The sequence below is a fragment of the Westerdykella ornata genome (genome assembly GCF_010094085.1).
Source record: "Westerdykella ornata strain CBS 379.55 unplaced genomic scaffold EI97scaffold_31, whole genome shotgun sequence".
NCBI classification, from domain to species: Eukaryota; Fungi; Ascomycota; class Dothideomycetes; order Pleosporales; family Sporormiaceae; genus Westerdykella; species Westerdykella ornata.
The window spans coordinates 66363-89362 of NW_022986881.1; the positions used below are offsets into that span (position 1 = coordinate 66363).

Here is a 23000-nt window from a genome sequence, read left to right on the forward strand (position 1 = left end):
TCGGTGAACGGTGAACGGCAACACCGCAACTTCCCTGTCAAGTAGAGAGTCAAGGACGACCCATGGACCAATAGCGGAACACGTACAAACGTTGCCAGACTTTCACTCATGTCCGAACTGCCCCGTGCTGGTATCCGGAGAGCTGGTGCCCCTTCAGGTGGAATGGAGTGGAAAGCATAGCCTTTCACTGATGTGACTAGGTCATAGCACAACCCATGCGATGCCCCCCGACGAAGGGGCGCATATATAAACCTCCTTCTCTCACGCAACCTCCTTCCCAAACAATCCTACCAACCTCCTACTTCACAACCATACGCTATCCTTCGAAATGCTCCTCTCTACTCTCCTCCTGCTCCTGGCTACCGCCCGCGAGGGTATAGCCGGGTTCAACATCAGCTCCAAGAACAACGTCGCTCTGTATTGGGGTGAGCCTCTTCAAGTACAGTAGCCATAGCATATACTAAACAACTCGTAGGTCAGAATTCGGCAGGTAAGATGACGACTCAGGATCGCCTCGTCAAGTACTGTGACAGTGAGTTGTCCTCATCCCCAAAGAGTTCCGTGAGATCGATGTGGATGACGGCTAACGGTTTTGAATAGATCCCAATGTTGACGTAAGATGTCCCAAGATTCGTTCTCATGGTTCGTTGACTGAGCTGTCAGATCATTATCGTCGCCTTTCTTCTCCGCTTCGTCGGCAACGATGGCAATCCTGTCCTTGTAAGTGCATGTCCATATGGGTTATAACACCAGAACTGCGCACACTGACTACCGACCCAGAACTTCGCCAACCAAGGCGTGACGGCTCCACCGGACCCTGTTAAGTGCACGTACTTCCCCGGTAGCACTGGTCTGTTCCAGTGTCCCGACCTTGAGTACGTGATCTCTCATTCACTGCCCTTAGTCAGTTTCTTTGCTAACTTTGCCCAAAGAGCCGACATTCAGGAATGCCAGATCAAGAAGGGAAAGACTGTCCTCCTCTCCATCGGAGGCGACGCCTACACGGAAGGCGGATTCCCCAACCCCGAGGCCGCCACGGCTGCCGCTGGCAAGATCTGGGCCATGTTCGGTCCGCCACAGGACGACATCTATCATCCTTACCCTTCTCAAGTCTATCGCCCATTCGGATATGCTTCTGTTGACGGATTCGACTTCGACTTCGAAGGTCCCAATGCTCACTCGAGTGTCTTCGCCCAGCGTCTCCGCCAACTGATGGACGACTACACGAACGGCGTTGGTAATGGTCGGAAGTTCTATCTTTCAGCTGCTCCTCAGTGCCCGTATCCCGACGTCTGGATGAAGGAACTCATGCAGGAGGCTCAGCTTGATATGGTCTTTGTCCAATTCTATAACAACTGGTGCGGTGGTAAGTACATCCACTAAGAGACGGACGATGACGCCGAGTCTCTGGGCCTTAGGCTCATTCCCCGTCCTGTGAGGGGGGAGGGGACAAGGGCGTTCTGATTCCTGCCCTGCGCGGAATTCAAGCTCACTGAGCCACTGACCGATCCCCATTGCACTCCCCGTCCCACTGAGATAATACCACAATATACTAACTCTGCTCGCAGTCCACAACTACGTCCCCGGTTCACCAAACCCCTTCAACTTCCACCAATGGGATACCTGGGCCCGAACCGCCTCCAAGAACAAAAACGTCAAAATCTTCGTGGGCGTTCCGGGCAACACTGGTGCCGCTGGTAGAGGCTACGTTCCAGCCCCACGACTTGCTCCAATCATCCAGGAATTCCGGAAGAAGGATGCGTTTGGCGGTGTCATGATTTGGGATGCTAGTCAGGCGTATACTAATGGGGATTTCCTTGAGGCGGTCAAGGGGGCATTGACGGAGTCGCACACACAGGGCCAGGGCCAGCCACAGGGTTAGGTACCTTTATATCATGGACCGCCATCGGATGATACTCGCTTTCATGATTGGATTATGGAAGAGAGTGATACAGACGATGGCGATGTGGAGTGGACATTCCGGTTTAAGGGGTTTGGTCCGGTAACGGATATGCTATGAATACGGATATCCTGTACATCATGTCTGAATGGCAGATGGGATTGTACTCAGTCCTATAAATGAAACATGTCAATATTATTACGACATTTGTGTCTGGGGAACCACTGTGCCACTACATGTATACATGATATGTTCACGTACTCTGAGACTTATAGAGAGTACTTGTGCACGGACCGAACTCACCGCCAAGCATTCCCATCTCGAAACTCTGAACCTCATCAAACCACACCTTCGGCCGCCGCAACACCATCATACATTCACAATGCCTCTCCAAATATTAGGACGCCTCGCCCGGCCATCCATTCTCCACCGCTACACCCCTCCATCACCGCGGAGCACGCCGCAATCCCTCCTCGCTCTCCACAATGTCACCGCACCATCCCAAACCCCATTGTCAACACGCAACTTCTCCGCCTCGCAATCCCGGCCCAAAATGACCCTCATCCAAGTCATCCGCAAAGGCCGAAACCCCAAACCGCCGCGAAAACTGCGCTCGCCGGCGCTGGCCAATCGACCGGAGATGAAGGGCGTATGTCTGAAGGTGTCGACTACGAAGCCGAAGAAGCCGAATTCGGGGGAGAGGAAGATTGCGAGGGTGAGGCTGAGTAGTGGGAAGGTGGTTACGGCGTATATCCCTGGTGAAGGTGTGTATTCCCATGCCTAGAGGACGGGGAGATGGAAGAGGGTTAGAAGGACTGGTTGCTAATTGACGGTAGGACATAATGTACAGCAGCATTCAGTAGTCATGGTTCGTGGTGGTCGTGCACAGGATTGCCCCGGTGTGAAATACCATCTGGTTAGGGGAGCATTGGATCTGGTGCGTATCCTCAACGTCATTTTCTGCAGCTGGACACTGGGAGCTGGGAGCTAACTGTGTCAGGGTGGTGTCGCAAACCGCATTACGTCGCGGTCGAAATACGGAACGAAGAAGCCGAAGCAGAACGCATGATCTGGAGTGATGATGCAAGCTTTGGAGACATGTATATTATATCTTCCTGCATACGAGGCGTTGAGCACTCGGAAGGGCTTTTGGGCTTTGTAAAGAGATAGCTTGTGTAAAAGATTGGAATTCAGAAAGGTAGCCTCGTTGGGCATTATGGCAAACGAGCGGAGCCGATGCGCTAATCGGATAGGCACTCTCTCTGCGTATTTAGGATATATTACCTATGGACATCAGCATGTTCCTTTCTCCCATGGCACGAACGACTCTGCAACTTGGAGAGAAAGAAACTTTTGCGTCGAGGAGACCCGAGTTAACCCAAGGAACGATGTGCACTGCCTATTTTCACGTCCGACTAGAACATCCCTCTGCAGGTCACTTGTCAGCAACTCCATTGAAAAGGCCATCGAAAAGGCAGGAGGCCTACTATATCTGGATAGAGGCGCTGCGAAGCCAATCACAAGGGCGGTCGTATTCGTACGGCTGCTGGCCGTTTGGTTGGACGTGGAGAGGTGCAGTATCCAACACGACTTTACCCTGCTTGGCTGATATCTATTGACCTGATTCTTTGTCCACGCAAGGGATACTGTTTCTCGTATACGACTTACCTGCGCAGAATCAATATATTGCTAGGACTACCCGACGCTTGGCCTAGTGGTCATCAGGCCACCACAACTATTCTTTAGGCCTCGTACAGGACTGTATTTTCAGCAGATACGACTTGCGATTACAATCTTCAGACAGTAAGCTTTCCTGGCTATACCCTTGGGCTATGCAGCAAAACTTCTCGGCATACCACCACACTGTGAGCTCCCTATGCAAGGGTTTTCCATATGGCTGGATCTCATGATCTGCAGCTGGGAGCGAGTATATATATTCAGTCTCCTGAGAGTCTACAACGTCGCGCTAGGACTACGTCAAATTGTAACGGCGTGTCAGATTGTAACGGGGTGCCATTGACGGTTCCCTGAAACCGTTGCCAGCTTCTACCTTGCTCACGTCTTCTATTTGTTCTGGAGCAACTCCAACTAGGTGCTTATAGCTGTCGAGCTCAGGACCTGAGCCTTCGAACTTTTTCCACCACGCAACAAGCTCTCCATCTAGGACTTCTCTCTGTCCACGGACCAGGCATATAACTTTTCGGCAGAGCACTGGTTAAGAACAGAGCGGCATCAACTTATTGCACTCTATTACATTACGACATGTCGGCCTCTGCCCGCCTCGCTGCTTTGGCAGTTAGCTTCTTGCTAAAGTAAATATCAAATATCTCCCTCCTCACTTCAACATACGCTAACTCCCCACAGCACCCTCATTTTCCTCACTCCCTCAGAGGCTCACGTCCTCGCCCGCCGATCTCCATACTCAACCCAGACCCTCCCAGAAACCCCAGGCACCCCAACCCCGCGATACGGCCAAATCGGCGACGTATGCGGACGCTTCACCCTCCCTCCCGGGGACCCTCCCTGTGCACCAGGTCTCGCATGTATCCTCTACGACGAGCGCGTCCCAGACATGGGCGGCATCTGCGGAATCCCATCATCTTCTTCAACCCCAACAATCTCAACGCTGCCAACCACCGCAACACCGACACCGACACCGACCTACGGCCAGCCAGGCGACGCCTGCGGACGCTTCAAGATTCCCCTTGATCCTCCCTGCGCCCCAGGCCTGGCGTGTATCCCCTACGACGAGCGCATCCCAGACTTAGGCGGCGTATGCGGAACCCCATCATCTTCTGCTACCCCAACCCCATCAACGCCATCCACTACAACACCCACATCCACGCCAACGCCAACCTACGGTCAATCAGGCGACCCTTGCAACCGCTACCGAATCCCTCTCGACCCTCCCTGCGCCCCAGGCCTCACATGTATCCTCCACGACGAGCGCATCCCAGACTTGGGCGGCGTTTGCGGAATCCCCTCTTCTCCTCCTACACCAACAACTTCAACACCGACACCAACCCCAACCTACGGCCACCCCGGCTCCCCCTGCAACCGCTTCATCCTCCCCCTCGACCCCCCCTGCGCCCCAGGCCTCACATGCATCCTGCGCGACCCCCGTCTCCCCGATGCGGGCGGCGTGTGCGGTATCCCACTTTCCACGACACCGACACCGACACCGACAAGAACAACTACATCACCACCAGCGTGCACGCCTCCACCGATTCTAGGCAAAGAAGGAGATTTCTGCGACCAAGCTATCCTCCCATCGCGACCGCCTTGCGGACCGGGTCTGATTTGCGTGCACGAGGCGCGTGGGAGACCGGGGGCTGCGGGGAGGTGTAGGAGGGTTGTTGTTGATGGTTCGCCTTCTGCTGCTGCTTTGTGCACGACTGTTATAACGACGGCTACGACGGTAGTTACGACTGTGATTACTGCGACAGTAATCAAACCATGACTATAAAATCTATTAACTCCCCTGGTGCTAGCGAGTTGGTTAGTCATTCCTGCTTGTAGCGTGAGCGGCTCGGTATTAGAAAGAAGTCGGAGTGGGACGTTTTTCTGTCGACTTGGTTGCTCGTAGGAGGGACGAAAGTATGAACGAGTGGTGCTTTGAGGGTAGTATGCAATAGTGCCGTTTCTGTAATACAGGATAAGAGGGCGTTGGAAAGGAGCTTGTTGCGCATTGAGAAATGAATTTGCTCAGGATACAATAGTTTACGCCACGGTGGAATAATCTGGGTTACGCTTCAGGGTGAGGGTAGTGTGCTATCACAAGTCGGAATAATGGGTATTGCTCTAAGTCACGTAATTGAGAAAGGGGTACAAGGCATTAATCTCGGAGGGTTTAGTGATGATCAAGTCTGAAGGGATAATCAAATCGAGATGACGGAAATCGCTCATGATCACCCGGTTTATTGCCACCGCGGAAAAAAAAAAAAAAAAAAAAAAAAAAAAAAAAAAAAAAAAACTTGCTGTGTTCATAGTCTACAGATCCCTAAATTCTCCTGCTAAATTGCCCTGAGCTAGAAAACAGGAGGAGAAAAGTCCTCTGCTAAACAGCTAGTAAGAAACCAGATGAAATGGCCTAAGGACTGCATTGTGAAAAAGCCCTCGCGTAATCCCCACATACCATCCCAGCACATAACCCAACCCCAGAAACGGCGCCGCTGCGCTCGAGCAACACCCTACTCCTACCCCTCGTCCTCCTGCTCCTCGTCCTCGTCCTCGTCCTCGTCCTCCATACGCCACATCTCCCTCTCTGCCACATCCACCGCACCCCAGAACTGCTCCTGCAAAGCCTCATACCGCGACCACGCAAGCCCCACGTCGTAAAGCACACTGTTCTCGTTCTCAGTCCTCACGCGCAGACGCAGAACCCGACGCCTAGACGAGCGATGAGGCGTGTCCCAGATAGCATCAATGTACGTCCCGAGACGTTGTCCGATTTCCACCCTGCTCTCCCTTCCCTCGCCCCTGGATAGCTCGTTCTCCTTCGTGTCGACATCGTGGCCTTCTTCAAGCATGAATTCAACCTTCCAGTTGATGTTGCGGAGTCGCTCTTTAAATTTGCCGATGTCGTCGGCGTCGAGGTAGAGCTCGAAGGCCGGTTTCTGCAATTGGTACGGCCAAGGCGATTCCCCTGGCGCGCCCGATTTCTCGAGCTCCTCAAGCTCCGCAAGCCAAGATTTCTCCCAGCTGAATTGTCCAGTACCGAGACGAAGGTACGCCAGAAAGCTCGTGTAGGATTCCTCACGTATAGAGTCTACCCCGCCCTCCTGTAGATCAAGGAGCAGGTGAGCGAATTCCCAGAATTCAGAATCTGAGAGATCGCCCGGTCGGGGGCGTTCCTCAGCTAGCTGCTCTCTCGAGGGCAGCGGTTGTTCCATTTGCCTTGGCTCGTGAGTGGTCTCGGCTGCGCCATCATACTGGCCCTCGTCTCCTCGCTCGCCGCTTTCCGCATACTCTCGCTCATTTTCTTCTTCTTCTTCGTTATCTTGTGCCTCATCATCCGCCCGCTCTTCGTGATATTGCACGTTGTATTCTTCCTCCTCTTCCGCATAGTTCTGTCCCTCATATTCCCCTTCTTCCGCATCGTACTGCTCCTGGTCTTCTCCCGCTTCATACTCTTGATACTCTACTTCCTCCTCTCCATTCTCTTCCTCAAGGCAGGGCAAATCATGCTCTCCCTCCTCTTCGACATCATATCCCTCTGCTCCATCCTCTACGTCCGCAAAGCCGCCGTCATCAACATGTTCCTCGATGTCCTCCTCAACCGACTCCTTGACTTCCTCATCCTCCTGCTCGCATTTGAAAAGCTCCTCGAGCTCCTCGTCCTGCGGATGAACATTGGTATTGTACAGAACAGAGCGGTTCGAAGGACGCAGAGAACGTCTGGTTGGAGCCGACTCTGTCGTGGTCGACCTCCTGTTTCTATCACTCGCCACATGCATATAAGCATCGGAGTCGGATGCTGAATCGGGCAAGTCCACCCCGTGCTCTTCCCTCATCTTTGCAGCTCTCTTCGGACGCGTGTACTCGTCTAGGGGATGGTAGCGTTGGTCGTAACAGAGTTCGTTCCGTGGACGATGGCCGTGAGCCTTGCTTCTGGTATTGTAAGGGAGCGTAGGAGCTGAGGACTGTTCTACGGGTTGGTCGTCGGATGGGATGATGTTGTTCACGTCAAGACCGTCACAAATGGCAGACCGTTTTCTTCTCCCGGATCCCGTTTTCTGACATGCCGTTAGTTGAACACTGGGAGAGCGGAAGGCATGACTTACCAGAGTCTTCCTTGAACCACCAACATCCTTGTCCTTCAAGCTGGAAGCTTTTCTCTTCGTCCGGGAAACACTTCGCTTCGCGATCTCCGACGCCCTTAGCACAGGCAAAGAGTGCCGAGACGGCAGCAAGATAGGACAAGGGGTATGGCAGGCGTGCGGCAGCGGGGAGATAGCACTTACCAGAACGTCGTCCGACTCAACTAAAAACTCCTGGTCCTCCTTTTCTTTCCCAACCCCGGAAGGCCCAACAGCAGACTTCTCGCTCGAAACAGTAACCGGATGCTTCAAGCACGAAAGCGCTCTCAGCTCATGACACGACACAAGGAAAGAGAAAAGGCAGTGGGATGGCAGAGACTTACCACAACGTCGTCGTCTGACTCGACTATGTCCCGCTTGTCCTCCTCGTAGTCCCCAATCCCAGAACGCTCAATCGAAAACGTCTCGCTCGAACAAGAACGCGAAACCGGACGCTCCAAGCACAAAAGCGCTCTCAGCTCATGCCACACCACAACGAACGCAATCAAGGCAAAGGCAAGGCAAGGAAGAGATGGCAGTTTCGGCAGGGCCGAAGGGGATAGAACCTACTGTAGACGCTCCCAACCCTCTGCTTTCAAGATTCTGCAACGGAACGTTATTCTCACACTGCTCCTCCTTGTGGCCGTCGCCGTCACCGCTTTCCTCGCCCGCCGACTCGATCAAGGTGCGTGAACGCGGCGGGATCTAAGCCGTCATGATTAGCATGAGAGCAATTCAATGGTCTTGTATCGTCACAGAGGCTTAACGACGTACCTTATTGTCAACTCCAAGACTAGACGTGCAAGTGGGGGCGGTGGAGGTGGTGAGTGAGAAAGACAGCAGCTCCCCATCTGAGTCGTAGTCACTTAATGCAGGCGGCATCTTGGCAGCAAACGCACCCGGTGAAGATGAGGGTGAAGGTGAAAACGAGCGTCGAGTTGGGGGTGAAGGCGAGTTTCCGAGGGGAGAAGCGGGTAACTGACGCAAGTGTGCTGCCGGAGAGGGAAGGCACGCGCTGGACGCGTGCACGGGTGCCCAGGTGAACGCCTGGCAGTCGTGAGAACATGTGACTGAGGTGTGTCGTGAGGGTCGTCGGGTTGGTTCATATGGTAGAGATGCAGGTTGGTTCATTCTTCTTTTAATTCTTTCTCCCTTTGAAGATGCGTAATCAGTATAGCTTAGAACCGCAATCATCATGCGTTTTCCTATGGATATTGCGAAAGCCCCTGAGCCGATGGTTCCAAGCTCCTTCACAGTACCCTGATATGTATTATCATAGTCTATCAAGAAGATGTGGGAACTGGATTGGTGCCGAAAAGGTCACAGCTCTTCGCCGCCGAGAGCATGGAGACTGTTCAGAACTGAGTATGATAAGGAGTTCCTAATGCTCAATAGCAGAGAGCTCGCTTGGGAATATCTGCGAGGCTTACTAGGTTGGAAGAAGATAGCGAGAGGAAGTACCTCGAGACATCCTCAGTCCGGGTGATGCCTTGATTGTTAGAGAGTTGGGGAACGAAGAAGAATGTCGACCAAAATGGTGTGTGGATCGTAAGAAAGGTTGTCATGCTTGAGAGAAAGATCAAAGACTTGTTTGAAGTAAGAGGTAATTACAAGATGATTTATACGTAGCCAGTGAGCGTGGCATAGAAGCCAAAAGCCAAGCGGAAGAGATGAACACATGATTCAGCTCTCAAGATCGCCTTGTAAAAGCCAAAGGCAGGTAGATGCAGATAGAGCCATTGCTATATTTTTTTCAGGACACAGATGCAAGAGCTGACGCCCAAATCGTTAATGCAAAGTGAGAAGGTCGTAAATACAGCGTAAGGTCGTCCAGTTCGAGTTGCCCATTCCAGTAGATATTCCCAATGACGCCGGCCCAAAAAGTGATGAGAGAGAAATGCTAATCGCTTGAACGCAGAAAATGCAAGGGGGGATGCAGCCATTACACTCGAGACATCATTCGTATTGGCGGCATGACGAAGTCCTTCTCGTCCTCATCGTCATCGTCTACCTCGAGGACCGTGTCCTTCGGTAGTATATGTGCCGTCGGGACGGAGCATACAGCAGGTACTAGCGGCTTGGTGTCTTGGTACGCGAGCTTGGGTTGAAGAACACGGTCAGGCACCGGGAGAGATGAAGCCAGCTCCGTCTCGGGCTCCGGGTTCGCAGTCGGTGCCGCTTCCTGCTCTTTCTGCGCATTATACTTTGCAACCTCTTTTGCAGCGGTTTCCTGCACCTCTAAGAAGGACTTCCTCATCCCTGCTAGCTCCTTGCGGCAGTCACCTTCTCGTAAAGATTGATGTGCCCCTCTTTCGCACAGGGATTGCGCCTGTTCCAACAGCTTATCGGTGGAGTCGAATAATGATTCTGGGGTTGTGGTGGAGGTAGAAGTCGCAGCACGTCCGTTGGATATGGCACTCTGGGTTCGCATCGACGGAAGACCATTCCGGCGGCGTAACTGGATCTTGGCCATGAGATCCTCGTCCGACCCGTCGTCGTCGTCGTCGGAGCTGGCGAGCGCGGCCAGAGCTTGGGCCCTGGCAGCCATCTTAGCTTTTCGCAACAGGTTCCGACCGGTGCCAATACTCCGAACGAGCGTCTCAAACTGCTTTTGTATTTGGCCATCGTAGTGGACGATGATCATCATGGCTCTTGATCGATAACGGGTGGGCGATGAAGTGCCCGAGGCGAGTGACGCGGGTTTCCGCTTCCATGTTGATAGCTGGGCGGCCGGGACGGCGGTGGGCTTGTTCGGGCTCTCCTTGATGGGATCCAGGTCCCGTATAGACTCCATAGAACCCGTCTTTTTCTTGATTGGACGTGAATGTTGAGCTGGCATCCGGGAAATCTCCTCCTGCATGCGGATTATCTTCTCCTCAATACTAGCAATTTCTTTGAACCATGATGGGATGGTGTCTTGCAGGTAGATGAATGACTTTTCGATGTCCGCCATGGTTTGGCGGCGTGCGGCGTGCGACGTGAAGGTACAGCGACGGTCGCGGAGGTGAGAGAGGGTCGAGGCGAAGCGGATAGATGGGACCGATGGGGCCGACCGGGAGCGGGCCGGTTAGTGGGTTGGCGCCAGCACGAGAAGTCGCAGCGACAGCGACGCGAGCGATGATGTTGAGGAGGAGTGAGGAACTGTCGTCAGGGTTGGTGGGGAATGGCGTTGGGATGGCGGTGGAAGGCTGACGGGAGGATGCAGGGTGAGGCGCGCGATGGGGAGAGCGGGCGAGTGGTTTATGAGAGGGCGGGAGGACAGCAGCAGGGGTTCATGACTTGTACGAGATGGGCATGGGGGATCGGCCAGGCGGCCGGCATGGTGAGGTTGCAAGGGACGGGCGTCGGGGGGAGGAAGAAGAGGAGTGACGATGAGGAACGACAAGGCCTGCAAGGTGAATGCGAGGTGGGCAAGGGGGAGCAATTCACAGTCTGCGGGTGGTGGCCGTTGGCTGGGGGAATCTAATACAGTAAAGTATGGGCGGGCCGCGTCTGGCGGGCTTCCGCCCTCCGCAGTGCGCAGCGCCGCGTTTGGCTGAATTGACGTCGCTTTAGTTATTACCCGAGCCTTTCATCACTGCTGTATACTAAAGAAGTAGTATGTGCTATGTAGTTCTCTCCTGTGTCCAGATTGGGATATTGGCTGCGCCGCTGTCGCAATAGGGAGGGCATCGCAGCAACCGTCGGTATACTCGTATGGTGTAGTCGAGAGTACCACAGGAGAGAGAGAAAGCAGACCCATTTGCCCATATGCCGGGCTTTCTGTGATCCGTCCATTATTGTCAGCATGTGTCGCCTTCGCCGAAGGGTTGCCTGATTTGGCGATTGGCTGTCTCCCCGCTGTGCCCCTCTCCATAAGTTGCAATAGCAGGACTGGCCGTCCTCCGTTCGTGTCGTTGAACTTGTTACTGGAATCGAAGCGGTGTAGCCACACAGGCGGGAAATGCCGCGCTTACATAGTAAGGATTCGGGGTGAAATGCCGCTCAGCAGAACGTGACTGATGATCTGGACTGACCCGCAATTCTACCTCTCTGCAAACTCCATTAGACATTACCCAGCGCGACAAAAGGCAGAGGCGACGAAACTGAGTAATAAGCATGTTGGAGTCTTCCATTTCGGAAGATGCCCGTGGTAGAGCCAAAGCTGGAGAAAGCTGGAGAAACACAAAGGTCTCCGGAGCGGCGAAGATATTTGGCATGGCGACGGCCCAGCATAAACAACAGGGTTGGTGAAGCATGTTCCTGCCTCCCCTTGCTCCTTCATGGGGGACGTCGCCGTCCTCCCACAATGGTGGACCTTAACACCGCGTTGCTATAGGCACTATCCCATGTCTGGTCGGGCTCATCCTGACACGGTGAGCTGGCCTCACTTCGAGTTCTGGGGTCGTTCGTTCGATCGCTGTCGCTATGGCATTATTATTGCGTTCGAAGTTTGTAGTTGCAATGCACGTTAAACTGCGGATGAGGCGCCTGGCTGATTGTGTGAAAGGCTTCTGACGACTGGTGGGAATTCATCAGTGTTTCACGGAATAAGCTCAAGAGTGCCAAGACTAACGGCGGAGGTCCGCTCCGCATCTGGGGCCATCAACCACGCTGCAACCGCAGGAACACACGTAATCCGTGGACGATAAAGCTGTTCTGTGTAAACAGGACATTCATCTTCTGCGTGCTGATACCTAGTGCGACGTTTAATTGACAAGCGCATCTCATCATGGACGCGGAAGAGGGGTGCTCACTCCTCGGTGATTAGCAAATCTTCATGACGAAACCCCTCCTTGAACGTCAGAATCAAAACACACCGTGTCAAGCACAGCTTTCACAGAACTCCCCTGCAGTTATCCTACTCAATCGACAATCACAGCAACAACCATAGCTTCTTCTTCTCCTACCGCCCGCCTTACGCGTCTCCTGCACGCAATGGCGCACACAGCTCCGACAGCATCGGTGCTCCCACCCGCGCCATGGAAGTCGCTATTCAAACAGCATGTCTCCAAGATGAAAACCCCCCAATTTGTTTTCAGCACGCTTGATGTTGCTCCTCCAGGGGCCCCCGCTCCCTACGTACCTCGAGCCCGATATTGTATCTTCCGCGGCTTCTGGACCGAGCTACTAGAGAATCCCCACAGCAAAGCACCTAGAAATCCAAAGGTCTACGAGAGTGACTTACCAATGTTCACCACTGATGTAAGAATGGAAAAAGTAGGCCAGATTTTCCGGACGGGCGCGGGTCATGCGGACAAGAAAGAGCAGACGCAGGGGAGCGGTGGTGGAGGCCCAGTAGAAGCCGTGTGGTGGTGCGAGGAAAGTGGCACGCAGTGGAGAATCAAAGGCAGAGCTTTCGTCGTTGCGAAAGATGTTGAAGGCAACGAGGAGAGCAGCGGTGTACGCACGTTGAAAAGCGAAGTAGGAAAACGAATGAGGATAGTGGATGAATCCAGAGAAAAGGAATGGAGTTGGGCAAGAGAGCTGACGGCGATCTTTGATGCTCAATCTCCAGTGATCCAAGGTGCCTACTCATATGCATCCTTTCTTATCATCATTCCAATGACTGATGGTATTGCCAGGCTCTTTCAAAGCTCCTCCTCCAGGACAGCCGGTCCAAGCACCCTACGACTCCGAGAACCTCCAGCTGGGCGCAACCGTATCTGACCCTGAGGATCCCATTGCCCGCCAGAACTTCCGCGTCGTCATCATTGTCCCAGATTCGGTCGAGCAGATCAACCTTAGCGACCCTGCCACTGCCAGACGGTACCGATATACGTTTGATGAAAGCGGAGACACGCGTGCGAATGCTGGCTGGAAGACGGAAGAGCTATGGCCATAGGCTCTTGATGTTTTCTTAATGTGCGGCCACGTATACACTCTGATGCGCGAATTCCCGTTAGGAGGTACCCTGCAATCGAGGATGAATATCCGGCGATGGAGATTCATACTGCGAGTCAGCCACATTCAATCAATGAAAATAGGGCGCTTCGGATAGTACAAAAGGGGTACTTTATATCTCATCTTGCTCCACTCTACAACGCAAGCCACATGCTAGAGACGCTCCAGTGGAAACCCCATTCTGGCCTGAGGAGACGACTTTACATTCAAACGAAGGTTACGAAGGTGTCGATATTCAATATCTCGGCTGCAGTGCGTCCGCGGCAGTGCGACCCTGCTTGCGTGGGAGGGGGTTTATTCTGATAAACGACTTGCATCTATCCGTTTCGCAGTTACACCGCTTCGCGAACAACATTCTGTGCTCCAACGATTCGCTACAGTGTACCTCCGTACTCCGTACTCTATACAAGAGCTGATATAGGTAATGTACCAAACTACATGAAATTCTACCAGATTCGTTGATGAAACAAGCAGTATCATCTGAACAAGAACGGTTCAGAAGTTCTGCCAATCCCTCCCTTTACCCAACCTCCCGCTGCACGAGACAAATGCCGTGCAACAACATTTATATTGCCCTGACATGTGTTCTGCGCTTCGTCGCACCCCGCACCCTCGTACCCTAGGGTATCTTAAGCGCTGCCGCCCGCCCAATCTATCCTACCCTTATTAATACAAACGGTCCCTCGTCATTGGCGATGTCGTCTACCCAAGGTTCCCCAGAGATGCGGCTCAGGTCGCCGACCTTCTTGTCACAGCGCTGACCCTGCTTGCTAGGTGCAGGCTGTGTACTCCCAGTGGTGAGCGTTTTCGGATCCCCGTCTCGCTGCAGGTCATTATCATTTCATTAACTGCTTTGCGAATCCGAGGGTCTGCTCACGCCTTGCTTAAGGAGCCCGAGCAGGATCATTGGACTTGGTGTCGATGTCCAAGACAGGTGGCCGCTTTTTCTGCCCAGGTGTTGAGTAGTCCACTTCTTGCAGGAATGTGGTGATGGGATGAGGCGCCCACAGCTGCTGGCGGTGGGGGGCATTTTGGGCACACCTTTCAGGAACAGTTTAAACCCGCCCCGCCAAAACTCCACTCCCGAGGTCCACCCGTGCGCTAACCGGGACGAGCCTTCCCGCCGCCGGCGAGTCTTGGTTCTCTTGGCGGTTCAAGTTTCCGTGGTCCCTCCATATGAACAGAAATCCATGATGAGGGCTCGCTCGAAAGAAAAAAGAAGAAAGGAGAAACAAGAAAGGAGATTGGATGCTTACGGGTTGGATGGTTAGGCTGATACCGCGTTGATGGCGTTTAATGCGACGGTAAACCAGTAGTAAGCTCATTGTCCTTTCCCACTAACACCAGACCCTCTCGTAGTGAGCAACTTCAACATTACCATAATGGACTCTGCCCGTTTCGTTCTCCACAATTCGCTTAGATGTTCTAGCATTACGTTTAGGAACGAGAAGGACGCGGTGATGGTTTGCGTGACGCAAACGATGCGCATCTCACATTGGGCACCAAAGTCTTCATCCTTTACCAACCCACCCTCATGCACCCCTACTACACTGGGCAACGGGGCAAAAGGACCCTCCCATATTAGACACGAGAAAAACTTCAAATTAGTTGGCATGCGTTTGTCCATAGATGCAGGTGGTTGGGATGGACTGGTCGAGCAACGGGGCGGGAACGCCGAGGTGCAACGCCCGTGGAGAAACGCACCGCAGCGAGCGCCTCGCAATAACCTCAATCAGACGTATGCACGTACTGTGGTATGAGGCGAGGTGATGCGAGCCGCACCGCTGGAAGTTGCATGCTTTGCGAGGGATTGCGAGGAATTGTCACGAGTCTTCACCCCGACTTCCTTCGCCATATGAAAAATGGCCCTTCTCCACGGACGTTTTCGTCTCTTTCCTTTTCTCGAACATGAGACGGAGAATCGTCTGCATGAATGACCAATCATTGTGCGCCGGAGAAGTCGATACGACAACGATGAATCCTTCTAAAGATAGAAGCGAGGACCGCAAGGATTCCATGCACATGTGGTGAAAGGGTAATTTATCTGTCACGGGTCCAACTCGTGCGTGTTTACAAGTACTACTTACTGTTCGCCCACTTTGCGAGGGCGGTTTCCGAGAAAGGGTTTGTGCAGGCATGAGGATGACTTCTTGCGTTTAGAATGTGTGGGGAGGAATCAGGAAGGGGTCGACGTCTGATGCGGTGAAGGCGGGGTGCGAGAAGCAGAAGGCGGATATTCTATGCGGTTTTCGTGCGAGAAGTGAGAGGAGTGCAGCTTGCTAGTACCGAAAACGAGCTGCATGTGACAGTTTCTCCGACTTCATTCTCTGAGCCAAGTGACCTAGCTGAAACAGGCAAACGCTCACGTCCTGCAGTACAACATTGTACAACATCCACATGGGGATCAATTGATGCATTGCACGACCGCTGCACGTGATCCCAGCCTTTTGGACATTCCGTGTTTGCGTGAAAGTGTCCTGCGAGGACATGGGGATGTAGTTTGTGGATTTTGCTGAGAGGGAGAGGGAGCAGGTAAGGAGTAGCACGAGCATTGCGACGGATGGAACGCGGACGTGACGAGACGGGACCGGGCCGGGGAATGGGACAGACAGAGATGGTGAAGAGAGGAGGCGACGTCTTGAACTCCTTTTTTCTTTTGGAAGATATATCTGTAACCGTAGTACACTACATACTCGGATTCATCTCCTGAAGTGCAGACCGGTGCGAGAGGATGACTTGAGTCTCGAGAGGAAAATGTGAGATCACTGTCATTCACACCGGCGAAGAATCGCATAGTGCTACGTGTAGAGGAGCTCAAGAATTCATATCAGCGAGCTATATCTTTCTCTTTCAGGCGAACCACTCGCGGAAGCTCCTCATCGTACAGCAAGCTCGGGATTTTGGCAGGATCATTGGCAGCAGTGATTTGGACCCCGAAAGTGGGCAGCCCAAACTCGGCTCGATGGCATCTCCCTCATAGTCTTGCAAGTCCGACAAAGGAGGGTCGATGGCCGTAGCTCTACTCCCTATTCATCTTTTCAAGACATACATCGTCCCATAATGAGCACCCCTCTTTCAGGCTTTCTTGAAGAAATTCGCAATGCTCCCCTGCCCCATCTTGCCCCCCTTCCCCTTCGCCGTACTTGCAGGTTTAGGAGCTGGCTTCGGCTTCTTCACGGGTTGTGGTTCATCTTCGGAGAAGGACTCCCAGACTGTTTCTTCTCTGGTAACTGTGGGAGAGTTAGAAAACTGATCTCTACGTTGGGGTTCGGTGGATGGAAGGGTGAATCTGCCGCGGGTGATACGAGACTTACCCAGATATCCATCCTCGTCCTTGACTTTCTTCGTCTTGATGACCTTTCTTCGACCCCGTCTCCGCCCGCCTTGCGAGGTCACTGTAGCGGTGGGCTCCGGTTCGATGGTTTTTGATGAGCCTGTCTCCTCTTCTGGCTCTTTTCGCAATGGCTCTGACCCCTTTTCTTCAACGTCCGCCATCTCCTCGTCGCTCATGTCCATCATCTGCTGCAGCTTTTCATTCACCTCCTTCCGCTTCTGGCGTTGCTGCTTTAGCTTCTCTTCGTCGATCTTGACTTCAGGGGCGTCATCTTCGTCGTTCCCTTCATCTTCGGACATGCCTTGCATCGGAACTTCTATGGATTAGCCCTGGGTTCGGAGAAATGGATGTTTCACTCGTACCATCGTTAGCAGGCGCTGGAGTAGAGTCTTTAGATGCCCCAGCACTCTTTGGCTTCGCTTTTGCTTTTGCAAATGATTTAAAGATATCCGAGGCGTCTTTTCTGAGATTTGGCTTCGAATCGGACTTCTTCAATGTGGTAGTCGTCTTAGCGACAGGTTGAGGTGTCGAGCGTCCTGAAGTATCCTCCGAGACATTTCCTTTGCTTATTAACGCGGCTTTGGACTTCTCTTCTGATGGATGTGCCGGGGCCTTCGACTCCGCTTTGGGTGCTGTTTTGGAAGCCAAGGGTTTTGTTGACGCTGTCGTTGGCGGAGGCACATACTTGCCTGTCCTTCTCTGTTAAAGTATCAGCACTGGGGTCGAGTTGAAGGGTAAGATACATGCCTTGATATACGGGTTATGCACCATGCCGTACACCTCCCACCACTGCAAAGGATCGCTGCTAGAATACGAAGTAGTTATTTCTTGGTTGCAGACAGATAGTATGCGCATATCCTGCTTCCATTAACATTCTGGTCTCTTCCATGCTCAACGCGTCCTTACTTTCAGCGGTCCGGGCTCCAGGCTGTACACTTGGATGGACGTAATTTCCTCGAACTCTGCTTTCGCGGCTGTTTAACCGGTCAGATGGCTGTTCTCTTACATATAGCTGCCGCACATACACTCTAATTCCTCCTCTTTTACAAGCACGATCGTCGTGGTAGGGACTGGTGCTTCGGCAGCGGCCTCCTCCGATTCTTCAGCTTCTATATCCGGCATTGAACTCATGTAAGGCGGGGAGCTCTGCATGACCGTGTCTTCGTCCTCCACCCCGCCGCCATTAGCACCATTTGTTTGCTCGAGTGCGCGCTTTCGGCCCGTAATGAGGTATGTAGCGTGAACGGAGTTGGGGGTCCTTGCGTTTTGCTTGGTGTGGAAATCGTAGAGCATTCTAGAGATACGATCAATTGGCGTATATGGTGAGAGAGAGCGGACGTACTGCTTCGCTGTGTTGACATGGACGGCGAGAGCGCGACTCAGAAGCCGATAGGTTATCTATAAGTGTGAGCTTCACGCGTTGGAGGTGTTGCTTTTGGACGGAAGCGGAGAACAAGGCTTACAGGCTTGCCTTCGGCCAGGACTCGCGTGGCGAGATACTCTTTGTATTTATCTGCCATAGTGGGCCTGAGCTGTGAGAGTGAAATCCAGGTGGTGATTAAGTATTGAAAAGTTGGGAGAGCTGTTAGACCATGCACGGCAGAGTCGCGTCACGCGAAATCAGGTGCCCCGCGAGTGCACGTGCCAGGGCCTATCCAGCCATCAACAGCACCTAGGTAGAAGTTCAGCACCAAAAATCACTCAAACTTCATTCTGTATGAATATGAACGCTGGAGAGGATGACGATCTCAGACTGCTGCGGTCGTCCGCATTGTTGCTTGCGGATATCGAGAAATTGCTACCCAGGCTGCTCCGGAAGAAACGAGCTGATAACTATGTCATGCGTTACCAAGTGAAAGAAGTCGACATGCGTCGGCTGGTAGTCAAGGTTAGAACTGTTTGATATTTTTTACCTCATGCTTTTGCTGACCTTGGGTTAGATCGAGCCGTTCCAGGAGGACCCACAGCTGCTTGATACTCATCTCAAGACTTTCCTCCCTCCCTTGGTTTCTGCCTACCTTGAAATAATCCAATCTGAGAGTACTACCAAGCCGAAGAAGGGCTACCTACCGACTTCGCATGTGATATGCCAGATCCTCAACCTCTTCTGCAAAGTCCGGGGTGAGAAGGTTATTAAAGGATTCCTCAACAACGAGCCCCGCTATCTGGAGCCTATTCTCACTGAACTCGAAAGAGGGAGGAACTTTGTGCGCGAAGATGGCGAATCTTTACCGCAGTGTATGCTTCCATGGGTCGAGCGATATATACAACTTCTGTGGTTGTCCCACTTAATGCTTGCCCCTTTTCCGCTGGCCTCGATGTCGGTTCTGAAATCCTCCAAAGAGACATCCGCTGCGCTCGGTGTCGAACTTCCGCTTGAAGTCCCGGAGGTTAGTATTCGCACTTTGGTTATCTGCGTTGATGGCTTGAAGTCTGCCAGCAAAGAGCGTGGGGCGGCCGCAAACCTGCTCGTCCGCTTATGTGTCCGTCCAGATATGCAAGCGCTTGGGCTTTTGAGTGCGATAGTTACCTGGGCTCTATCATCTTTCGAAAAAGTCGACGAAAACCCTTCAAATATCCACCGATACCTTGGGATACTCTCCTTTCTTGCGGGCTTGGTGAGCTCTGCGACGAATGAAGAGCTCGGCCCATTTCTGTCTGATATATATCGAACTTGCCATAACATTATCAGTGATGAGAGCTTGAGCTTTGTCAAGTCTTCAGCTGTGGCGAGGAAAATGATCATCAAGAGTTTCCGCAATATCGTCGTCCACTCACTGCAGGATACCTCCTCCGTCAGCAGTCTGGATCCGACCATGGTCGTGGAGGAAGTCGTAGAGTTTCTTCTGGATGCGCTTGCGGATGGCGACACACCAGTCCGATACTCTGCCAGCAAAGCACTCAGTATCATCACTATGAAGCTGGATCCAGAGATGTCCGCGGAAGTGGTGGATGCCATCCTCGGTTCATTGAACGAGAACGTGTATTGGGAAGGCTCTCAGCGTAACTTGAGCGGCGTCAATCCGTTGCGGTGGCATGGACTGACCCTGACACTTTCACACCTCCTCTACCGAAGGGCGGTATCTACATCCCAACTACCCGATATACTGAACGCTTTGCTTCTCGCCCTCGCTTTTGAGCAAAGATCCGCAACTGGAAGGTCGATTGGGACCAACGTCCGGGACGCAGCCTGCTTTGGTATTTGGGCATTGGCTCGCCGGTACACTACCAACGAGCTACTTGCGGTGCGGACATCTTCCGTACGAGCGTCAGAACATCTTACGAACATCTCCATACTCCAAGTGGTTGCAACGGAACTCCTGGTCGTGGCATGTCTGGACCCAGCGGGCAATATCCGGAGAGGCTCGTCTGCCGCCCTGCAAGAGCTTGTTGGGCGGCATCCCGACACAGTGAGCGATGGTATACCTCTCGTACAGATAGTGGATTTTCATGCTGTGGGACTCAGAGAAAGAGCTATGTGTACCGTTGCTGTCAATGCTGCAAAACTGCAACAAACGTATTGGGACGCCCTGTTTCAGAATCTCTTGGGATGGAGAGGGACAGGATCGTTGGATGCACCATCTCGCCTCTTTGCGGCTTCTGCAGTCGGCTTATTGTCAGCAGACAAGGACCAGCCCGTCATCATGAGGGTGGCCGAGGAGGTAGTCAAGCGGCTGAAGATATTGAGGCCCAGGGAGATTGAAGAACGGCAGGGTTTTGTGATGTGCCTTTCCGCTCTAGTCAATCAGTCGCTCTCACCACAATCCGGAATATTAGAAACCGGGAAGAGAACATCGAGTACACGTGCGGATCTCACTCATCTTTGGACGCTGCTCGATAATGCTCTGCGGCTGGATGAGAGCGCCTTCGCCTCACCAGCTTTGCGGCCCGAATTCACCGCATCTGCGATCTGCAACTTTCTAGGGGAAATGGCAGCTATGTCTCGGAAGGGGCAGCATTTGCCAGAACTTGTTTTACCATATCAGGAGATGACCCGGCTCTTGAACCTCTGCCTTGCGCGACATGAAGACACCGTTCTGGCGGCTATTCCGAAGGCCACGCAAGGTGTGCTGGAACTTCTGGACAAGAAGAGTCCAGGCGAGAAAGACACCTTAGTTTCCACTTGGCTGGATAAACTTGAGAACGAGGCGTCGTACAACGGACTGCGCTGGTCGGGGTACGCAATAGCTCTGGGTGCTGCGTATCCGCTTCTCGAAGGGGCTATTAGGGGTTGCGGTACACTCCAGAACCGGATAATCGGAGTTCTCACTTTCAGATGCACATCAGCAGTTGCAGTTGAGGCGCGCACGGTGGCTCTGCGGGCCATGACTGTGCTATTGGAAAGCTACGCAGGGTTTCATGAGTCCAGGCAATTACCCAAAGACGTCGTGGATCAGATTTGCAAAGCTTTACATATTTCATTGAACGATTATACGGTTACAGAGAGAGGCGACGTCGGCTCCTTGGTCCGACTCGAAGCCCTGATCACGACTGGAACGGCATGGTCCGCCAGCATACAATTCCGAAACTCTCACGGCGGCGAGCAATTGCATGGAGATGTACTCAGACTTTCTGTGGAGAAGCTCGACAAGATCCGCGCTCGCGCTGCACATGTCCTGGAGCAGACATCGTACGGTGAGTTTGAGGAGGTAGCCCATAGAACTGCCGACGGGGTCTCCTCATACGAATACTTTGCGAATGCCCTTAAACTATTCCACCAACCTATTCCCGATCACATCAAAGAAGGACTTTGTCTTGGGCTGGCCAGTTCGGCAGGTATGGGATCAGAGTCAGTTGTACAGAACTCTCGAGCCGCACTATTGGATACTCTGGATTCATTACCCACTGACGAGACTTCTGAATCCGGACTGACTTTATTGGATGTGGCAAACTGCTTGCTCGGTCTCTTGAAGAACAGTCTGGACAATGATAGGACTCTGCTACCTCTCCTCGAGGTCATAGCATTTTTATTTGACATGCAGGTCATGCAGCGCATGGTAACAACTACCTTCAAGTATGCGCATCATACCCCCGTCGTTGGAAGAAAGTTGCTAACGCACTTCCCAGCTTCCGAGCGCTCCTTTCCTACACACAAAAGGCGCATTTCAAATCCTCGCACATGCAAAAGCTTCATCTGGCCCTTGACGTTTACCGGGGCCTAGCAAACATACCATCCACACGAATCGATACAATCAACAAGTTAGCCAGCATGCTGCTGCATCCTTTTCCTAATGTGAGTAGTGGCCACTCCGTACATTTACTACTTTCGTCAGCAAGGGCGTACTCAATGCGAAGGCCCAGGCTGACAGTTCAAACAGATCCGTATCTCATCCGCCGAGACGTTGTGGCTCCTTACACAAGAGCAGGACTTGAAGAGACATGACTGGAGCCAGCCACCGAAGATCTTGAAGCCTTCAGTCGAGGCTATAAAGACAACCTGTCTAAGCAAGCCACGGTTAATGATTCTCTACCCATGTGAGACATGATTGCGAGACGCCTCTGATGCTTAAACTAGATCGGCATTAGTCAGGAATCTGCATCGCACTGCATGGACGATCTCCAAAGCTTAGCCTGTAGCGTCTTTCAACCTCAAAAGCTTTGTGTTCCTTTGCCAAATTCGGATCCTAGGCGTAATCATTTCCGATACTTTGCATGGGCTGTCTTTTTGTCGCATTCTAGGACAGAGTTTCCTGCGGACAAAGCCTTTCGAGTCTGAGTCTTTGTCAAGACAATCCCTGGCTTATTCACTGAAATCCTTGTCGAACATGCCAGTCTGCTGCGCATTGTCGAGGTGGAATCAACTACATCAGCGACCACGCGAAGGATCTCAAACTCGCACAATCTACCTAAGAGTTACACTGTTTGGTTTCCGATGCCCATACTGTACCTTAAATATCATCCCGGCTCCCCATACAGAACAACTACACCACCTGTGTAGTGAAGGCGATGTTTATGAGCGACGAGGAGATTGTTTGTCATGGCCCTTGAGAATCCACAGTCGCGCAACGGAGCGTTCCCCCGTCTGCACTCCATGCTCGTTTGACACAGACGCTATCATGAGACTCCGTGACAGCATTCTGTGCCG

At 52.7% G+C, this 23000-nt stretch overlaps 9 protein-coding genes across 9 annotated transcripts; 5 read left to right on the plus strand and 4 right to left on the minus strand.

Moving 5' to 3' along the window:
- The first annotated feature begins 246 nt into the window (after positions 1 to 246).
- On the plus strand, positions 247 to 1925 carry EI97DRAFT_482905 (glycoside hydrolase). Its single transcript, XM_033802082.1, has 7 exons — positions 247 to 425; positions 476 to 490; positions 601 to 614; positions 664 to 720; positions 781 to 875; positions 933 to 1366; positions 1569 to 1925. Exons 1-7 carry the CDS (start codon positions 329 to 331, stop codon positions 1880 to 1882), a joined length of 1026 nt encoding a protein of 341 aa, XP_033650528.1. The 5' UTR covers positions 247 to 328; the 3' UTR covers positions 1883 to 1925.
- A 301-nt stretch (positions 1926 to 2226) lies between these two features.
- EI97DRAFT_469924 (30S ribosomal protein S12) lies at positions 2227 to 3212 on the plus strand. Its single transcript, XM_033801735.1, has 3 exons — positions 2227 to 2664; positions 2737 to 2837; positions 2901 to 3212. The coding sequence occupies exons 1-3, from the start codon at positions 2283 to 2285 to the stop codon at positions 2967 to 2969; spliced, it is 552 nt and encodes a 183-aa protein (XP_033650529.1). The 5' UTR covers positions 2227 to 2282; the 3' UTR covers positions 2970 to 3212.
- Positions 3213 to 4256: 1044 nt separating this feature from the next.
- EI97DRAFT_436427 (uncharacterized protein) lies at positions 4257 to 5717 on the plus strand. Its single transcript, XM_033799101.1, has one exon. The coding sequence runs from the start codon at positions 4676 to 4678 to the stop codon at positions 5246 to 5248; it is 573 nt and encodes a 190-aa protein (XP_033650530.1). The 5' UTR covers positions 4257 to 4675; the 3' UTR covers positions 5249 to 5717.
- A 2102-nt stretch (positions 5718 to 7819) lies between these two features.
- EI97DRAFT_191934 (uncharacterized protein) lies at positions 7820 to 9010 on the minus strand. Its single transcript, XM_033793605.1, has 2 exons — positions 8473 to 9010; positions 7820 to 8403 (listed from the first exon to the last, which is right to left on the minus strand). Exons 1-2 carry the CDS (start codon positions 8893 to 8895, stop codon positions 8179 to 8181), a joined length of 648 nt encoding a protein of 215 aa, XP_033650531.1. The 5' UTR covers positions 8896 to 9010; the 3' UTR covers positions 7820 to 8178.
- Positions 9011 to 9509: 499 nt separating this feature from the next.
- EI97DRAFT_191906 (uncharacterized protein) lies at positions 9510 to 10756 on the minus strand. The gene has a single exon (XM_033793604.1). It carries the CDS (start codon positions 10649 to 10651, stop codon positions 9641 to 9643), a length of 1011 nt encoding a protein of 336 aa, XP_033650532.1. The 5' UTR covers positions 10652 to 10756; the 3' UTR covers positions 9510 to 9640.
- Positions 10757 to 11218: 462 nt separating this feature from the next.
- EI97DRAFT_436430 (uncharacterized protein) lies at positions 11219 to 11890 on the minus strand. The gene is made up of 2 exons (XM_033799102.1): positions 11785 to 11890; positions 11219 to 11730 (listed from the first exon to the last, which is right to left on the minus strand). The coding sequence occupies exon 2, from the start codon at positions 11473 to 11475 to the stop codon at positions 11257 to 11259; it is 219 nt and encodes a 72-aa protein (XP_033650533.1). The 5' UTR covers positions 11476 to 11730; positions 11785 to 11890; the 3' UTR covers positions 11219 to 11256.
- Positions 11891 to 12615: 725 nt separating this feature from the next.
- Positions 12616 to 13522, plus strand: EI97DRAFT_384598 (uncharacterized protein; the record flags this gene model as incomplete). The annotated part of the gene is made up of 2 exons (XM_033795980.1): positions 12616 to 13204; positions 13263 to 13522. The coding sequence occupies 2 exons, from the start codon at positions 12616 to 12618 to the stop codon at positions 13520 to 13522; spliced, it is 849 nt and encodes a 282-aa protein (XP_033650534.1).
- A 2986-nt stretch (positions 13523 to 16508) lies between these two features.
- EI97DRAFT_482913 (uncharacterized protein) lies at positions 16509 to 18435 on the minus strand (the record flags this gene model as incomplete). Its single annotated transcript, XM_033802083.1, is given in 8 exon segments — positions 16509 to 16811; positions 16896 to 17228; positions 17278 to 17614; positions 17633 to 17773; positions 17822 to 17889; positions 17941 to 18209; positions 18258 to 18313; positions 18379 to 18435. 8 exon segments carry the CDS (start codon positions 18433 to 18435, stop codon positions 16657 to 16659), a joined length of 1416 nt encoding a protein of 471 aa, XP_033650535.1. The 3' UTR covers positions 16509 to 16656.
- Positions 18436 to 18534: 99 nt separating this feature from the next.
- Positions 18535 to 22541, plus strand: EI97DRAFT_192089 (uncharacterized protein). Its single transcript, XM_033793607.1, has 4 exons — positions 18535 to 18803; positions 18856 to 21929; positions 21983 to 22148; positions 22234 to 22541. The coding sequence occupies exons 1-4, from the start codon at positions 18633 to 18635 to the stop codon at positions 22399 to 22401; spliced, it is 3579 nt and encodes a 1192-aa protein (XP_033650536.1). The 5' UTR covers positions 18535 to 18632; the 3' UTR covers positions 22402 to 22541.
- Positions 22542 to 23000: the final 459 nt, after the last annotated feature.

Coding starts and splice junctions, on each gene's coding strand:
- EI97DRAFT_482905 (XM_033802082.1), top strand. CDS start 329: ATGCTCCTCTCTACTCTCCTCCTGCTCCTGGCTACCGCCCGCGAGGGT. Junction 876..932: donor TTCCAGTGTCCCGACCTTGA/GTACGTGATCTC, acceptor CTTTGCCCAAAG/AGCCGACATTCAGGAATGCC. Junction 1,367..1,568: donor CTATAACAACTGGTGCGGTG/GTAAGTACATCC, acceptor CTCTGCTCGCAG/TCCACAACTACGTCCCCGGT.
- EI97DRAFT_469924 (XM_033801735.1), top strand. CDS start 2,283: ATGCCTCTCCAAATATTAGGACGCCTCGCCCGGCCATCCATTCTCCAC. Junction 2,665..2,736: donor GGCGTATATCCCTGGTGAAG/GTGTGTATTCCC, acceptor AATTGACGGTAG/GACATAATGTACAGCAGCAT. Junction 2,838..2,900: donor TTAGGGGAGCATTGGATCTG/GTGCGTATCCTC, acceptor TAACTGTGTCAG/GGTGGTGTCGCAAACCGCAT.
- EI97DRAFT_436427 (XM_033799101.1), top strand. CDS start 4,676: ATGCGGAACCCCATCATCTTCTGCTACCCCAACCCCATCAACGCCATC.
- EI97DRAFT_191934 (XM_033793605.1), bottom strand. CDS start 8,895: ATGATGATTGCGGTTCTAAGCTATACTGATTACGCATCTTCAAAGGGA. Junction 8,404..8,472: donor GTCTTGGAGTTGACAATAAG/GTACGTCGTTAA, acceptor ATGACGGCTTAG/ATCCCGCCGCGTTCACGCAC.
- EI97DRAFT_191906 (XM_033793604.1), bottom strand. CDS start 10,651: ATGGCGGACATCGAAAAGTCATTCATCTACCTGCAAGACACCATCCCA.
- EI97DRAFT_436430 (XM_033799102.1), bottom strand. CDS start 11,475: ATGGACGGATCACAGAAAGCCCGGCATATGGGCAAATGGGTCTGCTTT.
- EI97DRAFT_192089 (XM_033793607.1), top strand. CDS start 18,633: ATGAATATGAACGCTGGAGAGGATGACGATCTCAGACTGCTGCGGTCG. Junction 18,804..18,855: donor TGCGTCGGCTGGTAGTCAAG/GTTAGAACTGTT, acceptor ACCTTGGGTTAG/ATCGAGCCGTTCCAGGAGGA. Junction 21,930..21,982: donor ATGGTAACAACTACCTTCAA/GTATGCGCATCA, acceptor CGCACTTCCCAG/CTTCCGAGCGCTCCTTTCCT.